Source organism: Leptodactylus fuscus, chromosome 1 (genome assembly GCF_031893055.1).
Source record: "Leptodactylus fuscus isolate aLepFus1 chromosome 1, aLepFus1.hap2, whole genome shotgun sequence".
Classification (NCBI taxonomy): Eukaryota; Metazoa; Chordata; class Amphibia; order Anura; family Leptodactylidae; genus Leptodactylus; species Leptodactylus fuscus.
Genome location: NC_134265.1, coordinates 66,078,978 through 66,098,603, shown reverse-complemented (window position 1 = coordinate 66,098,603; position 19,626 = coordinate 66,078,978). Strand labels below are relative to the sequence as shown.

At 43.6% G+C, this 19,626-nt stretch overlaps 1 protein-coding gene across 2 annotated transcripts in view; it reads left to right on the top strand.

Moving 5' to 3' along the window:
* Positions 1–12,598, top strand: part of SKIC3 (SKI3 subunit of superkiller complex) — a 105,657-nt gene extending 93,059 nt beyond the window's left edge. For both annotated transcript variants that reach the window (XM_075271561.1, XM_075271571.1), the window contains exon 41: positions 12,428–12,598. In XM_075271561.1, the coding sequence (XP_075127662.1) occupies positions 12,428–12,505 (78 nt within the window). In that variant the 3' untranslated portion in view covers positions 12,506–12,598. The remainder of the gene's footprint in view (positions 1–12,427) is intronic.
* Positions 12,599–19,626: the final 7,028 nt, after the last annotated feature.

Below are 19,626 nucleotides of genomic sequence, written 5' to 3'. Positions count from 1 at the left end.
ATGTGCACCCACAATTTTTGCTACTGCTATACAGTGCCATTGTCTCACTGGGAATTCAAAGAATATATTGGGGTTATGTGCACCCACAATTTTTGCTACTGCTATATAGTGCCAGTTTCTGACTGGTAATTCAAAGAATATATTGGGGTTACGTGCACCCACAATTTTTGCTACTGGTATATAGTACCATTGTCTGACTGGGAATTCAAAGAATATATTGGGGTTACGTGCACCCACAATTTTTGCTACTGGTATATAGTGCCATTGTCTGACTGGGAATTCAAAGAATATATTGGGTTTATGTGCACCCACAATTTTTGCTACTGCTATATAGTGCCAGTTTCTGACTGGTAATTCAAAGAATATATTGGGGTTACGTGCACCCACAATTTTTGCTACTGGTATATAGTGCCATTGTCTGACTGGGAATTCAAAGAATATATTGGGGTTACGTGCACCCACAATTTTTGCTACTGGTATATAGTGCCATTGTCTCACTGGGAATTCAAAGAATATATTGGGGTTATGTGCACCCACAATTTTTGCTACTGCTATATAGTGCCAGTTTCTGACTGGTAATTCAAAGAATATATTGGGGTTACGTGCACCCACAATTTTTGCTACTGGTATATAGTGCCATTGTCTCACTGGGAATTCAAAGAATATATTGGGGTTATGTGCACCCACAATTTTTGCTACTGGTATATAGTGCCATTGTCTGACTGGGAATTCAAAGAATATATTGGGTTTATGTGCACCCACAATTTTTGCTACTGCTATGCAGTGCCATTGTCTCACTGGGAATTCAAAGAATATATTGGGGTTACGTGCACCCACAATTTTTGCTACTGGTATATAGTGCCATTGTCTGACTGGGAATTCAAAGAATATATTGGGGTTATGTGCACCCACAATTTTTGCTACTGCTATATAGTGCCAGTTTCTGACTGGTAATTCAAAGAATATATTGGGGTTATGTGCACCCACAATTTTTGCTACTGGTATATAGTGCCATTGTCTCACTGGGAATTCAAAGAATATATTGGGGTTATGTGCACCCACAATTTTTGCTACTGGTATATAGTGCCATTGTCTGACTGGGAATTCAAAGAATATATTGGGTTTATGTGCACCCACAATTTTTGCTACTGCTATATAGTACCAGTTTCTGACTGGTAATTCAAAGAATATATTGGGGTTATGTGCACCCACAATTTTTGCTACTGGTATATAGTGCCAGTTTCTGACTGGGAATTCAAAGAATATATGGGGGTTACGTGCACCCACAATTTTTGCTACTGCTATACAGTGCCATTGTCTCACTGGGAATTCAAAGAATATATTGGGGTTACGTGCACCCACAATTTTTGCTACTGGTATATAGTGCCATTGTCTGACTGGGAATTCAAAGAATATATGGGGGTTACTTGCACCCACAATTTTTGCTACTGGTATATAGTGCCATTGTCTGACTGGGAATTCAAAGAATATATGGGGGTTACGTGCACCCACAATTTTTGCTACTGGTATATAGTGCCATTGTCTCACTGGGAATTCAAAGAATATATTGAGGTTATGTGCACCCACAATTTTTGCTACTGGTATATAGTGCCATTGTCTGACTGGGAATTCAAAGAATATATTGGGGTTACGTGCACCCACAATTTTTGCTACTGGTATATAGTGCCATTGTCTGACTGGGAATTCAAAGAATATATTGGGTTTATGTGCACCCACAATTTTTGCTACTGCTATATAGTGCCAGTTTCTGACTGGTAATTCAAAGAATATATTGGGGTTACGTGCACCCACAATTTTTGCTACTGGTATATAGTGCCATTGTCTGACTGGGAATTCAAAGAATATATTGGGGTTACGTGCACCCACAATTTTTGCTACTGGTATATAGTGCCATTGTCTCACTGGGAATTCAAAGAATATATTGGGGTTATGTGCACCCACAATTTTTGCTACTGGTATATAGTGCCATTGTCTGACTGGGAATTCAAAGAATATATTGGGTTTATGTGCACCCACAATTTTTGCTACTGCTATACAGTGCCATTGTCTCACTGGGAATTCAAAGAATATATTGGGGTTACGTGCACCCACAATTTGTGCTACTGGTATATAGTGCCATTGTCTGACTGGAAATTCAAAGAATATATTGGGGTTACGTGCACCCACAATTTTTGCTACTGCTATATAGTGCCAGTTTCTGACTGGTAATTCAAAGAATATATTGGGGTTACGTGCACCCACAATTTTTGCTACTGGTATATAGTGCCATTGTCTCACTGGGAATTCAAAGAATATATTGGGGTTATGTGCACCCACAATTTTTGCTACTGCTATATAGTACCAGTTTCTGACTGGTAATTCAAAGAATATATTGGGGTTACGTGCACCCACAATTTTTGCTACTGGTATATAGTGCCATTGTCTGACTGGGAATTCAAAGAATATATTGGGGTTACGTGCACCCACAATTTTTGCTACTGGTATATAGTGCCATTGTCTCACTGGGAATTCAAAGAATATATTGGGGTTATGTGCACCCACAATTTTTGCTACTGGTATATAGTGCCATTGTCTGACTGGGAATTCAAAGAATATATTGGGTTTATGTGCACCCACAATTTTTGCTACTGCTATACAGTGCCATTGTCTCACTGGGAATTCAAAGAATATATTGGGGTTACGTGCACCCACAATTTTTGCTACTGGTATATAGTGCCATTGTCTGACTGGGAATTCAAAGAATATATTGGGGTTATGTGCACCCACAATTTTTGCTACTGCTATATAGTGCCAGTTTCTGACTGGTAATTCAAAGAATATATTGGGGTTACGTGCACCCACAATTTTTGCTACTGGTATATAGTGCCATTGTCTCACTGGGAATTCAAAGAATATATTGGGGTTATGTGCACCCACAATTTTTGCTACTGGTATATAGTGCCATTGTCTGACTGGGAATTCAAAGAATATATGGGGGTTACGTGCACCCACAATTTTTGCTACTGCTATACAGTGCCATTGTCTCACTGGGAATTCAAAGAATATATGGGGGTTACGTGCACCCACAATTTTTGCTACTGCTATACAGTGCCATTGTCTCACTGGGAATTCAAAGAATATATTGGGGTTACGTGCACCCACAATTTTTGCTACTGGTATATAGTGCCATTATCTGACTGGGAATTCAAAGAATATATTGGGTTTATGTGCACCCACAATTTTTGCTACTGGTATATAGTGCCATTGTCTGACTGGGAATTCAAAGAATATATTGGGTTTACAAATACCCTCATTTCTTGCTACTGCCATATAGTGCCAGTTTCTGACTGGGAATTCAAAGAATATATTGGGGTTACGTGCACCCACAATTTTTGCTACTGGTATATAGTGCCATTGTCTGACTGGGAATTCAAAGAATATATGGGGGTTACGTGCACCCACAATTTTTGCTACTGGTATATAGTGCCAGTTTCTGAGTGGAAATTCCCCAAATAATTTGGGGATTCATTCACCCTACATCTCAGGCTCTTGCCATATTCACCCAGGTTGTCAGTGCTGCACCAGCTCGTTCCCAGACAGCTCGGCCCGAAAAACACATTACCTATATAGAGGATTTGGACAATGAAGACAACATGTTCTAAATCTAATGTCTGCACCTTCTCCAGAATTAAAATAAAGGCAGCGTTTAACTTTCAAATAGCACTGCACAAAGGAAGATCTTATCAGCTTGTCTCATGACATGCTACTGAAAAGTGTCATTTGTGTATCTTAATGTAAATATAGTTGTATAAGCTTTTTGGGTTTTAGGCACTGCCAAGTTATTTATTACCACCCGCTCCCTTATAATGATGATGACGCCAAAGTCACTGTGGGTGTTCAGAGCTCACAGCTTTGGTTGACATTTGTCTTGCTCTCTGTCGGTACCAGCTGTCTTTTTGGATACCGTAAAGTTATGTTGACTTTATTAACAGCTATAGAAGCTTTAGCCAGGTTGTGACGGTGTGTAACCCTAACAACACTAAGTGGGATACACATTAATAGTCAGTCTATGTACGCTAAACGTATCACTGAAGTAATTTTTTTTCCCTCTCCCCTAATATAAGAAAGGAACAGACATTAGACCTAGACCGGGGTTCGAGGCTTGTAAAAATCCAGTATTATTTGTTCTTCGTGATGTGAAATATGTGTTGAAAAGCAACCCAAGATGAAGTCAGCCATGTGTGCCAGTGTGTTACTTGGCATGCCTTTGCTGGCCCCAACTGTAAGGGTCACTCTCCATTTCCTCCATTTGTGGTGAAGCAATGGGATGCACTGAAGTGCACCCTCTAGCCTCGTGTGGGACAGGGACATCAGATGCCACTCCAACCCCCTCGTCTTCCTCCGCCAGCCAACGGTGCGAAGATGAGAGGAGTGTGCTCTGAATGTTTTCTGCCTAGCAGAGGCTAGTTCTCACTTACGAAAATGGCCCCACTTTGACCTGTATGTCAGGCACAATGGTGTAGGTTTCAAAGAAACATGGCACCAACAAGTTGGAAAACGTGGGCCATGCGTGGACCGTGTTTGAGTCTGGCAAGCTCCAGATCTGCTACCAGGTTCCAGCCATTATCACAGGCGCAAAAATGCCAGGCCCCAGGTGTAGCAGGGAAAAAAAAATGCCATCTCAGCCAGGATGGCATCCCTGACCCCGGAGGCACTGTGCTGTCTGTCCCCCAAGCTGATCAGTTTCAGCACGGCCTGCTGACATCTCCCCACGCCAGTGTTACAGTGTTTTCTGCTAGTAGCTGGGGTGGAGGTTGCAGCATCGTAGGGTTTCAGTCTACTCCTGCCATGAATTTTGGCCTGGGAGAGGAGATAGGCCACCCCAGTTTGCACCCGGGGACCAGACTCCACCACATTCACCCTGCCTGTCATTAAAGATAAGCACTGCAGCATCCCTGACCACAGGCGCTTGTCCATGTGTCGGTGGTCAAGTGGACCTTGCAGCAAAGCGCAGAGCTCTGGGCTTAACTGATGTTATGGGACACATGCAGGCACAAGGCAGGGACAGCACACCAAGAGAAGTGGTAACGGCTAGGCCCAGCATAGGGAGGTGCCCCAGCTGCCATCTGCTGACGGAAGGCCTGGGTCTCCAGAAGCATAAACAAACACCAACATCTCCAGGGCCAGCAGTTTATCGATGAGGCTGTTAAAGGCTTGGGCATGGGGGTGGGTTGTGTTGTACTTCTGCCTGCAATGAAAAGCTTGGGAAATGTGGAGTGGCTGGGAAGAGGCGCATGATGGTGCAGGCCAAAAGGGCGCATGAGGGTGAACTCCCCAATGTGTCAGAGATAGGTGTGTAGGTGTCCTTGCATCATATACTTGCACCATATTTGGCTTTGGAAGTTAATTTTGTGCCAAAAAGTGGTTAAGACAGCGATCCCTCAGCTACTCCCGTTACACTGTCTATTGAAGTTACCATCTGTGGAAGTGGACCACCATTTCTAAGATCCCAAAGGAAGCAGGCAAGAGATGTGCAGTTCAGAAAAAAAGATGAGAAAATAAGTGTAGGCTGTAGAGCACAGAGGGATCGGAGAGGACAGAGCTGGTGTCGGCCAGGTATTCCCACAACATGCGCCTATACTTGTCCCTCCTGGTGACACTAGGCCCCTGAGTGGCAGTAATTTGTCCAGGGGGGCCATTAACGTGTTCCAGACCTAGGAATAAGTCTTCCAACAGGGTAGAGTTTTGCATGCCTTTGCTTCTACCCACTGTTTTTGCTGCTTAGCTTCCCTCCACATCTACACTGCTTTCACCCCTAAACATCACCCCAGTTTATGCCTTTGTTTCTACCCTGTTTTTTTTGTTGAATTAGCTTCCCTCCACATCTACACTGCTTTAGCCCCTAAACATCACCCCAGTTTATGCCTTTGCTTCTACCCAGGTTTTTTGTTGATTTAGCTTCCCTCTACATCTACACTGCTTTAGCCCCTAGACATCACCCCTGTCCATGTGGGGTCGGTGGCCTCGTCATCCACCAACTCCTCTTCCAATTGCGCACTGCCCCCTTACTGCAAACCGCACATGACCGCAGCTTGCCTTGATGGCAACTGTGTCTCATGATCCCCACTTAGGTCCAGACAAGTCGGTGGCGGGTCCAAAACCCCAAAATTGGAAGGAAATGGCAGATGCTGCAGTATTTCTAACACCTGTTCCTGGTGCTCGGGCCTGGTCTGTGTTGTACCCTGCACCCTGCTTAACGCAGCTGCCATATCCGAAGTTGTGCTGAGCGCATGCTAATGTTTCGTGTCCAGTGCAATGGATGGGATGGGATTTCACATAAGTCTGCCACCCATGGCCACTCATGGTTGAGCAACTGAGGGAGTTGACTTTGACGAACCCGAGGGTTTTGGAGTTGGAACTACATCAAAGGTCTGTGCTGCTCACACACTCTGCTCAACACATGATATGTTTAGTGCCAGCAGTGTGGAGACGTCGCACAACAGCCGTTGTTCCAGCAGGTACAGGCGTTGTAGGAGTGCATAGAGGCTAGCAGCGGCAACTATAGACTTTAAAAACTATCCGCACAAGCGCCACACTTTCACCAGTAGCTCAGGAACATTGGGGTACCTTTTTCAAAAGATTAGCAGCAATGAGTTAAAAACGTGGCCCAGGCATGGAATATGTTGCAGGCTGCCAAGCTACAGAGCCGATCCCAGGTTACGGCCATTATCACACATGACAACATGCCTGGGCCCAGGTGCAGTGGCAAAAACCACATTGCCGTCTCATCGAGGATGGCATGACTCACTTTGTAGGCAGTGTGCTGTCTGGCCCCCAAGCTGATGAGCTTCAGCACGGCCCGCTGACGTCTCCCCACACCAGTGTTGCAGCGTTTCCAGCTCGTAGCTGGGGTCAATTTAACAGCGGAGGAGGGTGGTGTTTCAGCCCTCCTCCCAGGAATGTTGTGTGGGGAGACAAGTCAGCCCACCACATTTTGCGACCCGGTCCATGCCTCAAGTACATTCAACCACTGTGCCAAGATTGAAAGGTAGCGTCCCTGTCCGCATGCACTTGTCCATTCGTAGCTGGTCACGTGGATCTTTTGGGCAAAGCGCTGAACTTAGGGACCGCCTCATGTTTGGGGAAAAGTGCTGGTGTGGACGGCACAGTGAGGTGGCGCAGTAGCCAGCAGGCCCAAAAAGGGCAGAGTGTCCACAAGCTGGGACCCCAACATCTCCTGGGCCAGAATTTTTGAGATGAGGCCGTTGAAGCCTTGGGCATGTGGGTGGGTTGTGCTGTACTTTAGCCTGGAATGAAAGGCCTGGGAGATGGGGAGTCGCATTGCAAAGTGTGTAAACCACACTCAGTTTGTCCTCGACCTATACATTTAGAAATGATCTCCCTCAGCGAGGAACGTGGCCTCGATGGGGGAATTTTTCTAAGGAAGCTAGAAAAGAGGGCATCTTGGGCCTTGCTGGCTCAGGTCTAGCTTCTGTCATGCAGCTGTCTTCTGCCTCTGGACATCCCTTTGCCTCTAGCCACCTTTTTCCCTGCTTAGCTTGCCTCCACATCCACACTGCTTTTGCCCCTAGACATCACCCCAGTCCATGCCTTAGCTTGTACCCCCAGTTTTTCCTGCTTAGCTTGCCTCCACATCCACACTGCTTTTGCCCCTAGACATCATCCCTATCCATGCCTCTGCCCCTAGCCATAACTCTGCCACCCCTGGAAACTCATGGTGCAGAAACTTTGGGAGCTGACTTTGAGGAACCCTTGGGTTTTGTAGATGGAACTCCATCAAAGGTCTGTGCAGCTCACACACCCTGCTCAAGATATGGTATTGTAGGGTTTCAGCGTGTGTGAATGACGGACAACAGCCTGTGTTTGGACAGATGTAGGCCTTGCTAGAGTGTTTTTAGGCTAGCAGCGACTCCTGTGCACTTGCAAAAGTGGGCGCACAAGCGCCGCATTTTCAACAGTAGCTTCGGTACATTTGGATATGTTTTCAAAAAACTTTGCACCACTAGGTTAGACGTGGGCCAAACATGGAACGTGTTGGAGGCTGGCAAGCTCCAGAGCCGCTACCAGGTTCCAGCCATTATCACAGGCGCAAAAATGCCAGGCCCCAGGTGTAGCAGGGAAAAAAAAATGCCATCTCAGCCAGGATGGCATCCCTGACCTTGGAGGCACTGTGCTGTCTGTCCCCCAAGCTGATGAGCTTCAGCACCGCCTGCTGACGTCTCCCCACACCAGTGTTTTAGCGTTTGCCGCTAGTAGCTGGGGTGGAGGTTGCAGCATCGTAGGGTTTCAGTCTACTCCTGCCATGAATTTTGGCCTGGGAGAGGAGATAGGGTACCTCAGTTTGCACCCCGGGACCAGACTCCACCACATTCACCCTGCCTGTCCTTAAAGATAAGCAGCATCCTTGACCACAGGCGCTTGTCCAAGTGTCGGTGGTCAAGTGGACCTTGCAGCAAAGCGCGGAACTAAGGGCCCACCTGATGTTGAGTGACACGTGCTGGTGCAAGGCGGGGACGCCACACCGGGAGAAGTTGTGACGGCTAGGGACGGCATAGTGAGGTGCCACAGTTGCCATCAGGTCCGGGAAGGCGGGAGTTTCAACAAGCCGGAACGCCAACCTCTCCTGGGCCAGCAGTTTAGCGATGTTGGCGTTCTAGGCTTGCGTGGGTGGGTGGTTAGCGGTGTATTTCTGCCGGCGCTCCAATGTCTGAGAGATGGTGGGTTGTTATAAAGAAGCGCCTGATGGTGCCTTTGATGGTTCAGGAGAAGGAGATAAGACAGAAACAGGGGAGGATGAGGGAGAAGTCAACAAAGTGGCGGAGGCAGATGAAGTGATGTCCTGGCTCGTCCTCTGGAGTGCATCGCCAGCACTGTGAGCAGAGGCAGTGGCATGAACGGCGGGCGACGTTTGTCCTGCCGTTGCTGCCTGCCACTGATTCCATTGCTTGGATTCCAAATGACGGTGCATTGAAGTGGTGGACAGGTTGCTCTTCTCAGGGCCCCTACTCGATTTCGAGAGGCAAATTGTGTAGACGACACTATATCTGTCCTCGGCGCATTCCTTGAAAAAACTCTACACCTTCAAGAAACGTGCCCTCGATGGGGGAGTTTTTCTGGGCTGGGTACAAAAGGGAACATCTTCGGACATTCCGGGTCTGGCCTGGCTTCGGCAAAGCAGCTGACCTCTGCCTCTGGACATGTCTCTGCCTCTAGCTACCCTTTTTGGTGCTGCACCTGCCTCAACATCCACACTACTTTCCCAGCTTGACATCCGCCTTGTCCAGGTGGGGTCGGTGTCCTCGTCGTCCACCACCTCCTCTTCCAACTCCTGTCTCGCCTCCTCCTCCTGCACAATGCGCATGTCAACTGGCTGCCCTGACAGCAACTGCGTCTCATCGTCGTCGATGAGGGTGGGTTGCTGGTCATCCGCCACCAAATCGACCGGAGATGGAGGAGACTCTAGTGTTTGAGCATCTGGACACAGATACTCGTCTGTTAGGTCCGTGGAATCGCGAAATGGAGGGGCAGGTTGCGGTACAGTCAAAGGAAGGGAGAACAGCTCTGGGGAGCAGGGACAGTTGGGGTTATTGTTCTGGGAAGATTGGGAATTTTGGATGGAAGGAGGACAAGACTGTTGGGTAAGAGGAGGTAGAGGCTGACTGGCTGGTGGACAATGTGCTTTAAGCGTTATCCGACAGCCATTGCAAGACCTGTTCCTGGTTCTCGGGCCTACTAATCTTTGTACCATTCAGCCTAGTTAATGTGGAACTTTTGTGCAAAGCGCAGAACTTAGGGCCCGCCTGATGTTAAGGGACACACGCTGGTACAAGGCTCAACTCACCCTAAGTGCCAAAAACACTGCTGGTGCAAGGCTCTACTCATGCCAAGGGCTTCAATCTCTGCTGGTAGCTCAGCTTAAGGTCCTGCAACTTTGTTTGGAAGGGCTCATGTTAAGTGCTAGAAAAGTGAATTTTGGAAGGTCTTACCACATCACACACACACACACACACACACACACACACACACACTCAAAATGACAGTTAAGGGTGAGGGCTTTTGGAATTCCCATTGCCTATTCCATTTGTGGTTGTCATGGGGAACATGATTTAAAGGGGTGGTTGTTACTGTTTGTTGAGCTTAAATTGGGGTTTGTGTCCATCCATTTTGGGAGTAAAGAAGGTTTCCAGGTATTTTCCCACTTTGATAGAGGTTTTTTTGAGTGTGTAAAGTGTGTAGTTGTTAGGCTGTGATGTTGGGGTAATAGAGGGTCTTTGGTGTGTTAGATGCCCCCAGACATGCTTCCCCTGCTGTCCCAGTGTCATTCCAGAGGTGTTGGCATCATTTCCTGGGGTGTCATAGTGGACTTGGTGACCCTCCAGACACGGATTTGGGTTTCCCCCTTAACGAGTATCTGTTCCCCATAGACTATAATGGGGTTCGAAACCCGTTCGAACACACGAACAGTGAGCGGCTGTTCGAATCGAATTTCGAACCTCGAACATTTTAGTAACAACGTGAAAGAGTTATATTGCACTCACAAGAGATTGCTTAGACTCAGTACAATTGTATCAGATGTTCAGTCTTTGGTCGATAAGAGCATTCAGCCTTTGGATGTAAACAGGAACGTTCTCGTTCACTCACAGCCAATAGAGCTTGAAAATGATGAGAACCGGAGACACCAAGTTTACGAGAAGGTTTTTTTAACTTAAAACCAGCACAGATATGTTACATCTGTTGCAGCTATTCCTGGACATTATATCCGGCCCTGGTTACAATGCAGTTAAATCTTCCTTTATACCTGGTATCTCTCTCTCACTAGATATCTATAGATATACATTGTGTGTGTGTGTGTGTGTGTGTATGTGTATGTGTGTACATTTCCTTAAATCAATAGTGCAAGCAAAGATAACCAACATTCTAATATGTCTTGCTGCAGACAAATTCTTCTTTTCACACTTATCAGACTCTCCTGGCCGCCTGCACCTTGACTTCTCCCTCTCGTTGCCACCTGCACTGTTCAGGGATTCTCATTCTCAATTCACTGGTAAAATGAGGGTAAAAAATATGCAAATCTATTCTCCAGGATGTAATTAGGAGAACAGTGCACTCTGTATGCCGCCCTCTAGAGGGCAGCCTCCTTAACATCAGTTATAAAGTCTGCTGTCATGATACGGATTTAATTGCCAAATTAGTATTTCTATTCCAAAAGGAACAGATTCCCAGCTAACACTCTCCCTGATGTGTACGATTATCCCCTGACATCAGGTTACAGCTCCTATCCATAATAGGTTATGGAGAGGGGAGGGGGTAAAAGAGGAGGACCCAGCTGCACACAGAGACACTGCTGCTCCTTCTAAGTGTTTTGCTGTCTCACACAAGATCTTATTTCACAGCAACGCTGCTCAGCACTGCTGTATAATGTTCTTAGTTCTGCTGCTGCTTCTGTGAGACATAGAGATAAAGGTGCAGGGTCTCCTCTTTTCTATTATGTATTCAATGCACTATAGCAGCTAGTCTCCACCTACTGTGGACCTGAGCTCAGGGAAAACTGAAAACTAGAGATGGAGCCTGCAGAAGGGGAAAACTGGTGAAAATTCCATATATCTATTCTTCATATGCATAAACTTGACTCTGATTCTGAAAAGTCACCTGTCATCATATTGCCGTATTAATGTCAAAATCAATATAGATAGTAATTGTATTAAGTGAAGTAAATGGGGGTTTCTGCTTTATATACTGTACCCCTTACTAGATGCATTAGTACAGATTCATCAGAATCTTTTGGAGTTTCTTTCTATAAGAAGACTTTCAAAAAAAAATCAAACTGCCTTCTGCGTATACCATGCTATAACATAAGGAAAAAAATCCATCCCCATCTTTTAAATTACCCATGCTCTATTGGTCCCCAGCCTGCCTTAGTACACCAATAAAGTGATGACATGTGACCAGTCCAGCCATAACATACACATGTCCGCTGTGGTCAGAGATTGGCTAAAACACAGACTTGAACTTAGTACATGATAAATAGGGGTACCTATAAGATGTGTAAGGGGTATAGCGGCAGGCAGAATGCTGAGATACTGCGACATTGGAACAGTATAATACATTGTTGGAGCGCAACACTTAAAATACAGATCTGAATTAAGTGTCTAGTATCCTTACAAAATCTTTCCACCTTTAGTATTCAGGCTACTAAAACGATATCAGAATTCCAGACCGACAGGAAATATGCTAGAAGTATCCTCTAATGGATTGGTAACAAGATGGAAGAGTTTACTTTATTCCTATTCATCAGTATCTGAGCAAAGTGCACAAGATCTCCATTGCAGTTTGCCTATGTATTGTTAATATTGCTGTATTGATCTAATCTTCTAAATCTTATTAAATTGCACTTTATGTTTTTAAGGTACTTTTAGAAGATGCCAAAATGTATGAAGATGGAAGAGTTCTTGATCTTTACCTGCAACTATCCAAAGATTCATAGACTTCCACAGAGATTACAGATTTCTGTACTGAGATGTAACCTGGTTATCTATAACATATTTTATTGCTTAATAAACCGCTCAGTATCCAGACCTGGAATAACGCTCTTAGCTTGGTTTTATCTTATTGTTTCCTCTAAAGATTATGCAATACATTCATTGATGATCACAGATTTTATTTAAAGGGGTTGGCCACTTTCCGACCAATGTTGAGAAACAAATGTTATTGTTTGTACAATAAAAAGATATACAATTTTCCAATATACTTTCTGTATCAATTCCTCACAGTTATCTAGATCTCGGCCTGCTGTCATTCATTCTGTAACTTCTGGGAGATAAAACTCTGACCATGGTCATGTGATTTACGGTCCATGGTCATGTGATTTACGGTCCATGGTCATGTGATTTACGGTCCATGGTCATGTGATGAGCACACAGGTGTCGCTCGTTATAATCACAGCACAGTAATCAGGCATCTGCCTGGTAATCAGCTGTGAACCTGTGTGCTCATCACATGACCATGGACCGTAAGTCACATGACCATGGTCAGAGTTTTATCCTGTAGAAGTAACAGAATGAATGACAGCAAGCAGAGATCTAGAAAACCGTGAGGAATTGATACAGAAAGTATATTGGAAAATTGTATATCTTTTTATTGTACAAACAATAACATTTGTTTCTCAATATTGGTCGGATATTGGCCAACTCCTTTAATGTATTCAGATATTGTATAGTCCAGCAGCTCTTACTGGCAGGCAAGGACGTAATATTCACATACAATCTAATCTTCAACTCAAAGGGATGTTTCCCCATGCTGTGTATATACTGTATTACAGAGTCATTGTATTTTATTTTAGTTTTATTTTTTTTATTTTTTTTTACTGTTGTGAAGGGTGGGGATTTGGTGGTGTAATCTGTATTACTGTATATACTCAAGTATCAGCCGACCCAAATATAAGCCAAGGCCCCTAATTTTACTACAAAAAAGCTGGGAAAACTTATTGACTCAAGTATAAGTCTGGGGGGGATGCAGCAGCTACTGTACAATTTCAAAAATTAAAATAGATACCAATAATATTACAGTAACTGAACACCGATCTTTACATATGTGTCCTAAATGCAGACACATATAGGACCTGTTCCATAAGTTGCAGCTCTTCAATTTGGCCTGGACACACAGCCGCAAAAGTAACGGCATCTATGTGTACGAGCCCATTGAAATGTAATAGTCCATAATTTTATGCACCATTGCAGATAAAGAGTCTGGTCATGTGTATTACAGTTTAGTAACTCCATGTGCCTCAGGTTAATAGAAGTTAACCCCATCATGTCCCTCACATTAACCCCCTGTGTGCCTCACATAAGGGTTACTGATATGTGAGAGAAATGGAGGTAATAATTATTACATTAACCCCTTCCCGACATGCGCCGTAATAGTACGGCGCATGTCGGGTCTGTAACTATGGCAACCGCCCGGGAGCCGGGCGGCCGCCATAGCCGCCGGGTGTCTACTGCTTAGACCCTAGGGGGTCTAATAAATGCAAAAGAAAAAAAAAAAAAAAAAGTAAAAAAAAATATAAAAAAATATAAAAAGTATTAAAAGTTCAAATCACCCCCCTTTCCCTAGAACACATATAAAAGTAGTTAAAAACTGTGAAACATATACATGTTAGCTAGTGATCAGACCCCCTGGGGTTCAACACCCCTAGGGGGTCTAATAAATGCAAAAGAAAAATAAAAAAAAAAAGTAAAAAAAAAATATAAAAAGTATTAAAAGTTCAAATCACCCCCCTTTCCCTAGAACACATATAAAAGTAGTTAAAAACTGTGAAACATATACATTTTAGCTATCCCCGCGTCCGAAATCGCCCGCTCTACAAATCTATAAAGATATTTTTCCTGTTCGGTAAACGCCGTAGCGGGAAAAATAGTCGAAAGTGCCAAACCGCCGTTTTTTCACTGTTTTGATTCTGATAAAAATTTGAATAAAAAGTGATCAAAGCAATAACATTTCCCGAAAATGGTAGAACTAAAAAGTACATCGGGCCCCGCAAAAAAAGACGCCCTATGTATCCCTGTACACTGACATATAAAAAAGTTACGGCCGTCGGAATATGGCGACTTTTAGAAAAAAAATTTTTTAACACAGTTTTGGAATTTATTTTAGGGGTCAAAATGTAAATAAAACCATATAAATTTGGTATCCCTGGAACCGTACCGAAACACAGAATATAGGGGACATGTCATTTTGGCTGCACAGTGAACGCCGTAAAACCAAAGCCCGTAAAAAAGTCCCAGAAATGCATTTTTTCTTCAAATCCACCCCATTCTGAATTTTTTTCCTGCTTCCCAGTACATTATATAGAATAATTAATGGTGACAACATGAAGAAAAATTTGTCCCGCAAAAATTAAGACCTCATATGGCTCTGGGAGTGGAGAAATAAAAAAGTTATGGGGTTTAGAAGGAGGGGAGTCAAAAACGAAAAACGAAAATCAAAAAATGCCATCGGCGGGAAGGGGTTAAACATTATTAAGGTACTTTATTATTACCTCCATATGTCTCACATATTAGTAACCCTTATATGGGGCACACAGGGGTTAATATGAGGGACATGATGGGGTTAACTGCTATTAATGTGAAGCACATGGAGTTACTAAAACTAAATTAATAACCCCAAATGCCTGACATTACTAGGAATAGTAACCCCAGCAGGTACCTGTGTGTTTTACTGTCACTTTACTGTATGAACTCTCCTGGATGCAGACACAGAAGCAGGGACCTGCCACCTCCCGAGATTTCATCTCTGTTGCTAGTGAAGGGGGGAGTGTCCTATATCATTACTGTAGCAACCACTGAAGGACACTCCCCCTTCACTTAATTTATGCAGGTCCTTGCAGTCCTGTGCTGCCTGACTCGAGTATAAGCCGAGGCGAGCTTTTTCAGCATAAAAACTGTGCTGAAAAAGTCGACTTATACTCCAGTATATACAGTACCTTCTTTTAGTAGGAAGGCTTTAGTAATCTCTAAAGTTCACCCTAGCAGTGCTCTAAGCATTGGTTGGAATTACCATCCTGTATTTCCTGTATATAGCCAGTGTTACACATGTAGTAGCTACCAAGGGGGTGGGGTCAGTTCAAATAGTTGTATCACAGTAAATCTGCATATAGGTGCACAATCTGTGTTTTTAATTACTGATTTTTCCAGATTTGTGATCATCCTGACATGGCTGATTCTCTGGGCCCTTATATAGTTTGTCTTTTTCTCACCCCCTACTCACATCCCCCAATTCCTCTCCCCCCAATTTTTTTTTTTCTTTTCTCCCTCTCGTGCTCTCCCGTTTTCGTGTCTTCTCCTCTCCTCTTTCTTTCATCTCCTCGGGTGCCTCCGAGCTTCTTTGTTTTGTTTGTATGTTTGTTTGTTTTTTCCTGTCTTTTTGGTGTATTTCAGAACCTGTTGTATTGTTACAAAATTGCTATAAAAATTTTAATTCGCTCAGCTTACTCTGGAGGGAGTAACCCACCTATCTCACATGAAACCTTATACAGTCCTATGAAAAAGTTTGGGCACCCCTATTAATCTTAATCATTTTTAGTTCTAAATATTTTGGTGTTTGATATATCTAATAACTGATGGACACAGTAATATTTCAGGATTGAAATGAGGTTTATTGTACTAACAGAAAATGTGCAATATGCATTAAACCAAAATTTGACCGGTGCAAAAGTATGGGCACCTCAACAGAAAAGTGACATTAATATTTAGTAGATCCTCCTTTTGCAAAGATAACAGCCTCTAGTCGCTTCCTGTAGCTTTTAATCAGTTCCTGGATCCTGGATAAAGGTATTTTGGACAAACAATTCAAGTTCAGTTAAGTTAGATGGTCGCCGAGCATGGACAGCCCGCTTCAAATCATCCCACAGATGTTCAATGATATTCAGGTCTGGGGACTGGGATGGCCATTCCAGAACATTGTAATTGTTCCTCTGCATGAATGCCTGAGGATTTGGAGCGGTGTTTTGGATCATTGTCTTGCTGAAATATCCATCCCCGGCGTAACTTCAACTTCGTCACTGATTCTTGAACATTATTCTCAAGAATCTGCTGATACTGAGTGGAATCCATGCGACCCTCAACTTTAACAAGATTCCCGATGCCGGCATTGGCCACACAGCCCCAAAGCATGATGGAACCTCCACCAAATTTTACAGTGGGTAGCATGTGTTTTTCTTGGAATGCTGTTTCTTTTTGGACACCATGCATAACGCCTTTTTTTATAACCAAACAACTCAATTTTTGTTTCCAAAATGAAGCTGCCTTGTCCAAATGTGCTTTTTCATACCTCAGGCAACTCTATTTGTGGCGTACGTGCAGAAACAGCTTCTTTCTCATCACTCTCCCATACAGCTTCTATTTGTGCAAAGTGCGCTGTATTGTTACCGATGCACAGTGACACCATCTGCAGCAAGATGATGCTGCAGCTCTTTGGAGGTGGTCTGTGGATTGTCCTTGACTGTTCTCACCATTCTTCTTCTCTGCCTTTCTGATATTTTTCTTGACCTGCCACTTCTGGGCTTAACAAGAACTGTCCCTGTGGTCTTCCATTTCCTTACTATGTTCCTCACAGTGGAAACTGACAGGTTAAATCTCTGAGACAACGTTTTGTATCCTTCCCCTGAACAACTATGTTGAACAATCTTTGTTTTCAGATCATTTGAGAGCAGGCTGTCCATGTTCGGCGACCATCAAACTTAACTGAACTTGAATTGTTTTGTAGAAAGAAATGGTCCAAAATACCTTCATCCAGGATCCAGGAACTGATTAAAAGCTACAGGAAGCGACTAGAGGCTGTTATCTTTGCAAAAGGAGGATGTACTAAATATTAATGTCACTTTTCTGTTGAGGTGCCCATATTTTTGCACCGGTCAAATTTTGGTTTAATGCATATTGCGCATTTTCTGTTAGTACAATAAACCTCATTTCAATCCTGAAATATTACTGTGTCCATCAGTTATTAGATATATCAAACTGAAATGGCTGCTGCAAACACCAAAATATTTAGAACTAAAAATGATTAAGATTAATAGGGGTGCCCAAACTTTTTCATAGGACTGTATAGGTGATGGCAATGTGAGCCATTATGCCTTTGTTTAGTTCTCTTCTGCTTGTTATTGTTTTTCTGTTATATTTGAAAACCTTAATAAAAATCAGATAAACATATAAGTGATAGCAACCAATGAAATGTAATCAGATCTTACACACCCTTTAGCCATAAGCGCCATGTTAGTATCACCTTCCATGACTCTTCCAGACAAATCTATACCCACATATTGTGGCCACAGGTCCCCAAACAAAGAAGCATGAAAGTAAAGGAACCCATAACACAATCAGATCTAAATAATTCATAGATAATACATAAATGTAAATAAATAATAGTATTCATAGTTCATGTGAAACAACCAAGAGACCTCACATACACACATAACCGTAGCGTACAGAGGATGAACATATATCAATGTGTAACACTGCCATAGCATAGTGCCTAGTGGATGGATCTCCCTGCCGTCACTTGGTTAAAGGGTTGCTAGAGAGGCTTTGCAGCCTGTTTTCTACTAAATGAAGTGAAAAAAGGTTAATAAGGTATATTACAAAAATGTCCACTAAACACCTGGACCCTGTACACACCAGCTGTTCTGACAGTCTCCAGGCATCGGAAGCTTCTGCAGTGGACAAGAAGCACTTACAGTTTGCTCATATTCAAGTAATAGGAACAGTCCTGCGATTCCCTGTAACCACTCTATGCAGGGTATGGGCCCGCAGCAATGCCCCTTTTGATTGAATATAGCAGATTTCTCGCGTGTCCAGAGACTGCCAGTGAATTTGTGTATTGGACCCTGTAGATCAGGTATTGATAACCTATCCACTGCAATGAGAAATCCAGACTAGATGACTACTGTACACAGTTAATGGCTGAAGTAGTCACATTGTCGTATCGAGATGTTACGCTGGAGAAAGAAGTAGTAACACCTTGGTGGGGGACAAATTTCTATCCTTTTTTCGTTTACTACTTTTGTTCAGTAGAGCTTAGGAAGCTAATAGAGACTGTAACAGCCTATGAAAGACAGGAGTGATCGGTATTGCAGCATTGCATTGCTAGGTAGCATTTTTTATTTTGGGTGCACATTTTTATCCCTTGAAGGACACTTAATTTAACCACAAGTCTATAAAAATATTACTTTGCTTATGTATTTCAAGCTGTGGTCCTCTTAGTCATAGCAAGTCATAGTCACGCTGTGACTAAGACCAATAAAAAACTCGTATTCAAGGGACAAGAAATTGTTGAATATAAATAATCTATTATACTTACCTGTAGGTTTTCAGGGACCAGCAGGGATAGTGCACTGGATGCTAGAATTTGCTATTTTCTTATGTATATCACTTTTGTACATTTGGAGAAAAACATCTTATGTGTAATCAGATTTTATTGAGAATGTTATATAAAACAAGGGAGGGGAAAAAGAAACAAACCAAATGAAGCATAATAAGAATTAAACAAAGTATAAGGCACACAGGCCTCGCTGAGGAACAAAGGGCCAGGGGGAGACCTCTCCAGACTGGGAAGACGTATAGGAGAGTAGAGGGAGAAAGGAAAACAGTGGGGAGAGGGTAGGACGACCAGTAATCTTCAATAAAAAAAGAAAAGAAAATAGTGGATTCTTCTAATCAGGAAAAAGTGGAGAACTCCAACGACTACTGGAACACCACCCAGGGCCGTCAGAGAGCATCAAATTTGGAGGGATTAAAAAGAGTCCTCTGCGACCAGGGCCTCCATTCTCCTTATGAGGAGAAGCTCCTGCAGAAATTCAATCAGGGAAGTGTGAGAAGTACTACGCCAATGCCTGGGAATGACGGCTCTGGCGGCCGTGAGAAAGTGTCGTAGAAGGTCCTTCTTTATCGCAGAGATCCTACCAGGAATAACCGAAAGGAGGGCCAGTTGGGGAGATGCTGTGAAAGCGTGGCCACACACCTTGGTATACAGGGAGAACACAGCATCTCAGAAGGGCCTAAGGGTGCCGCATTCCCACCAAACATGGATTAAAGTTCTTCTCTTGGCACCACAGGG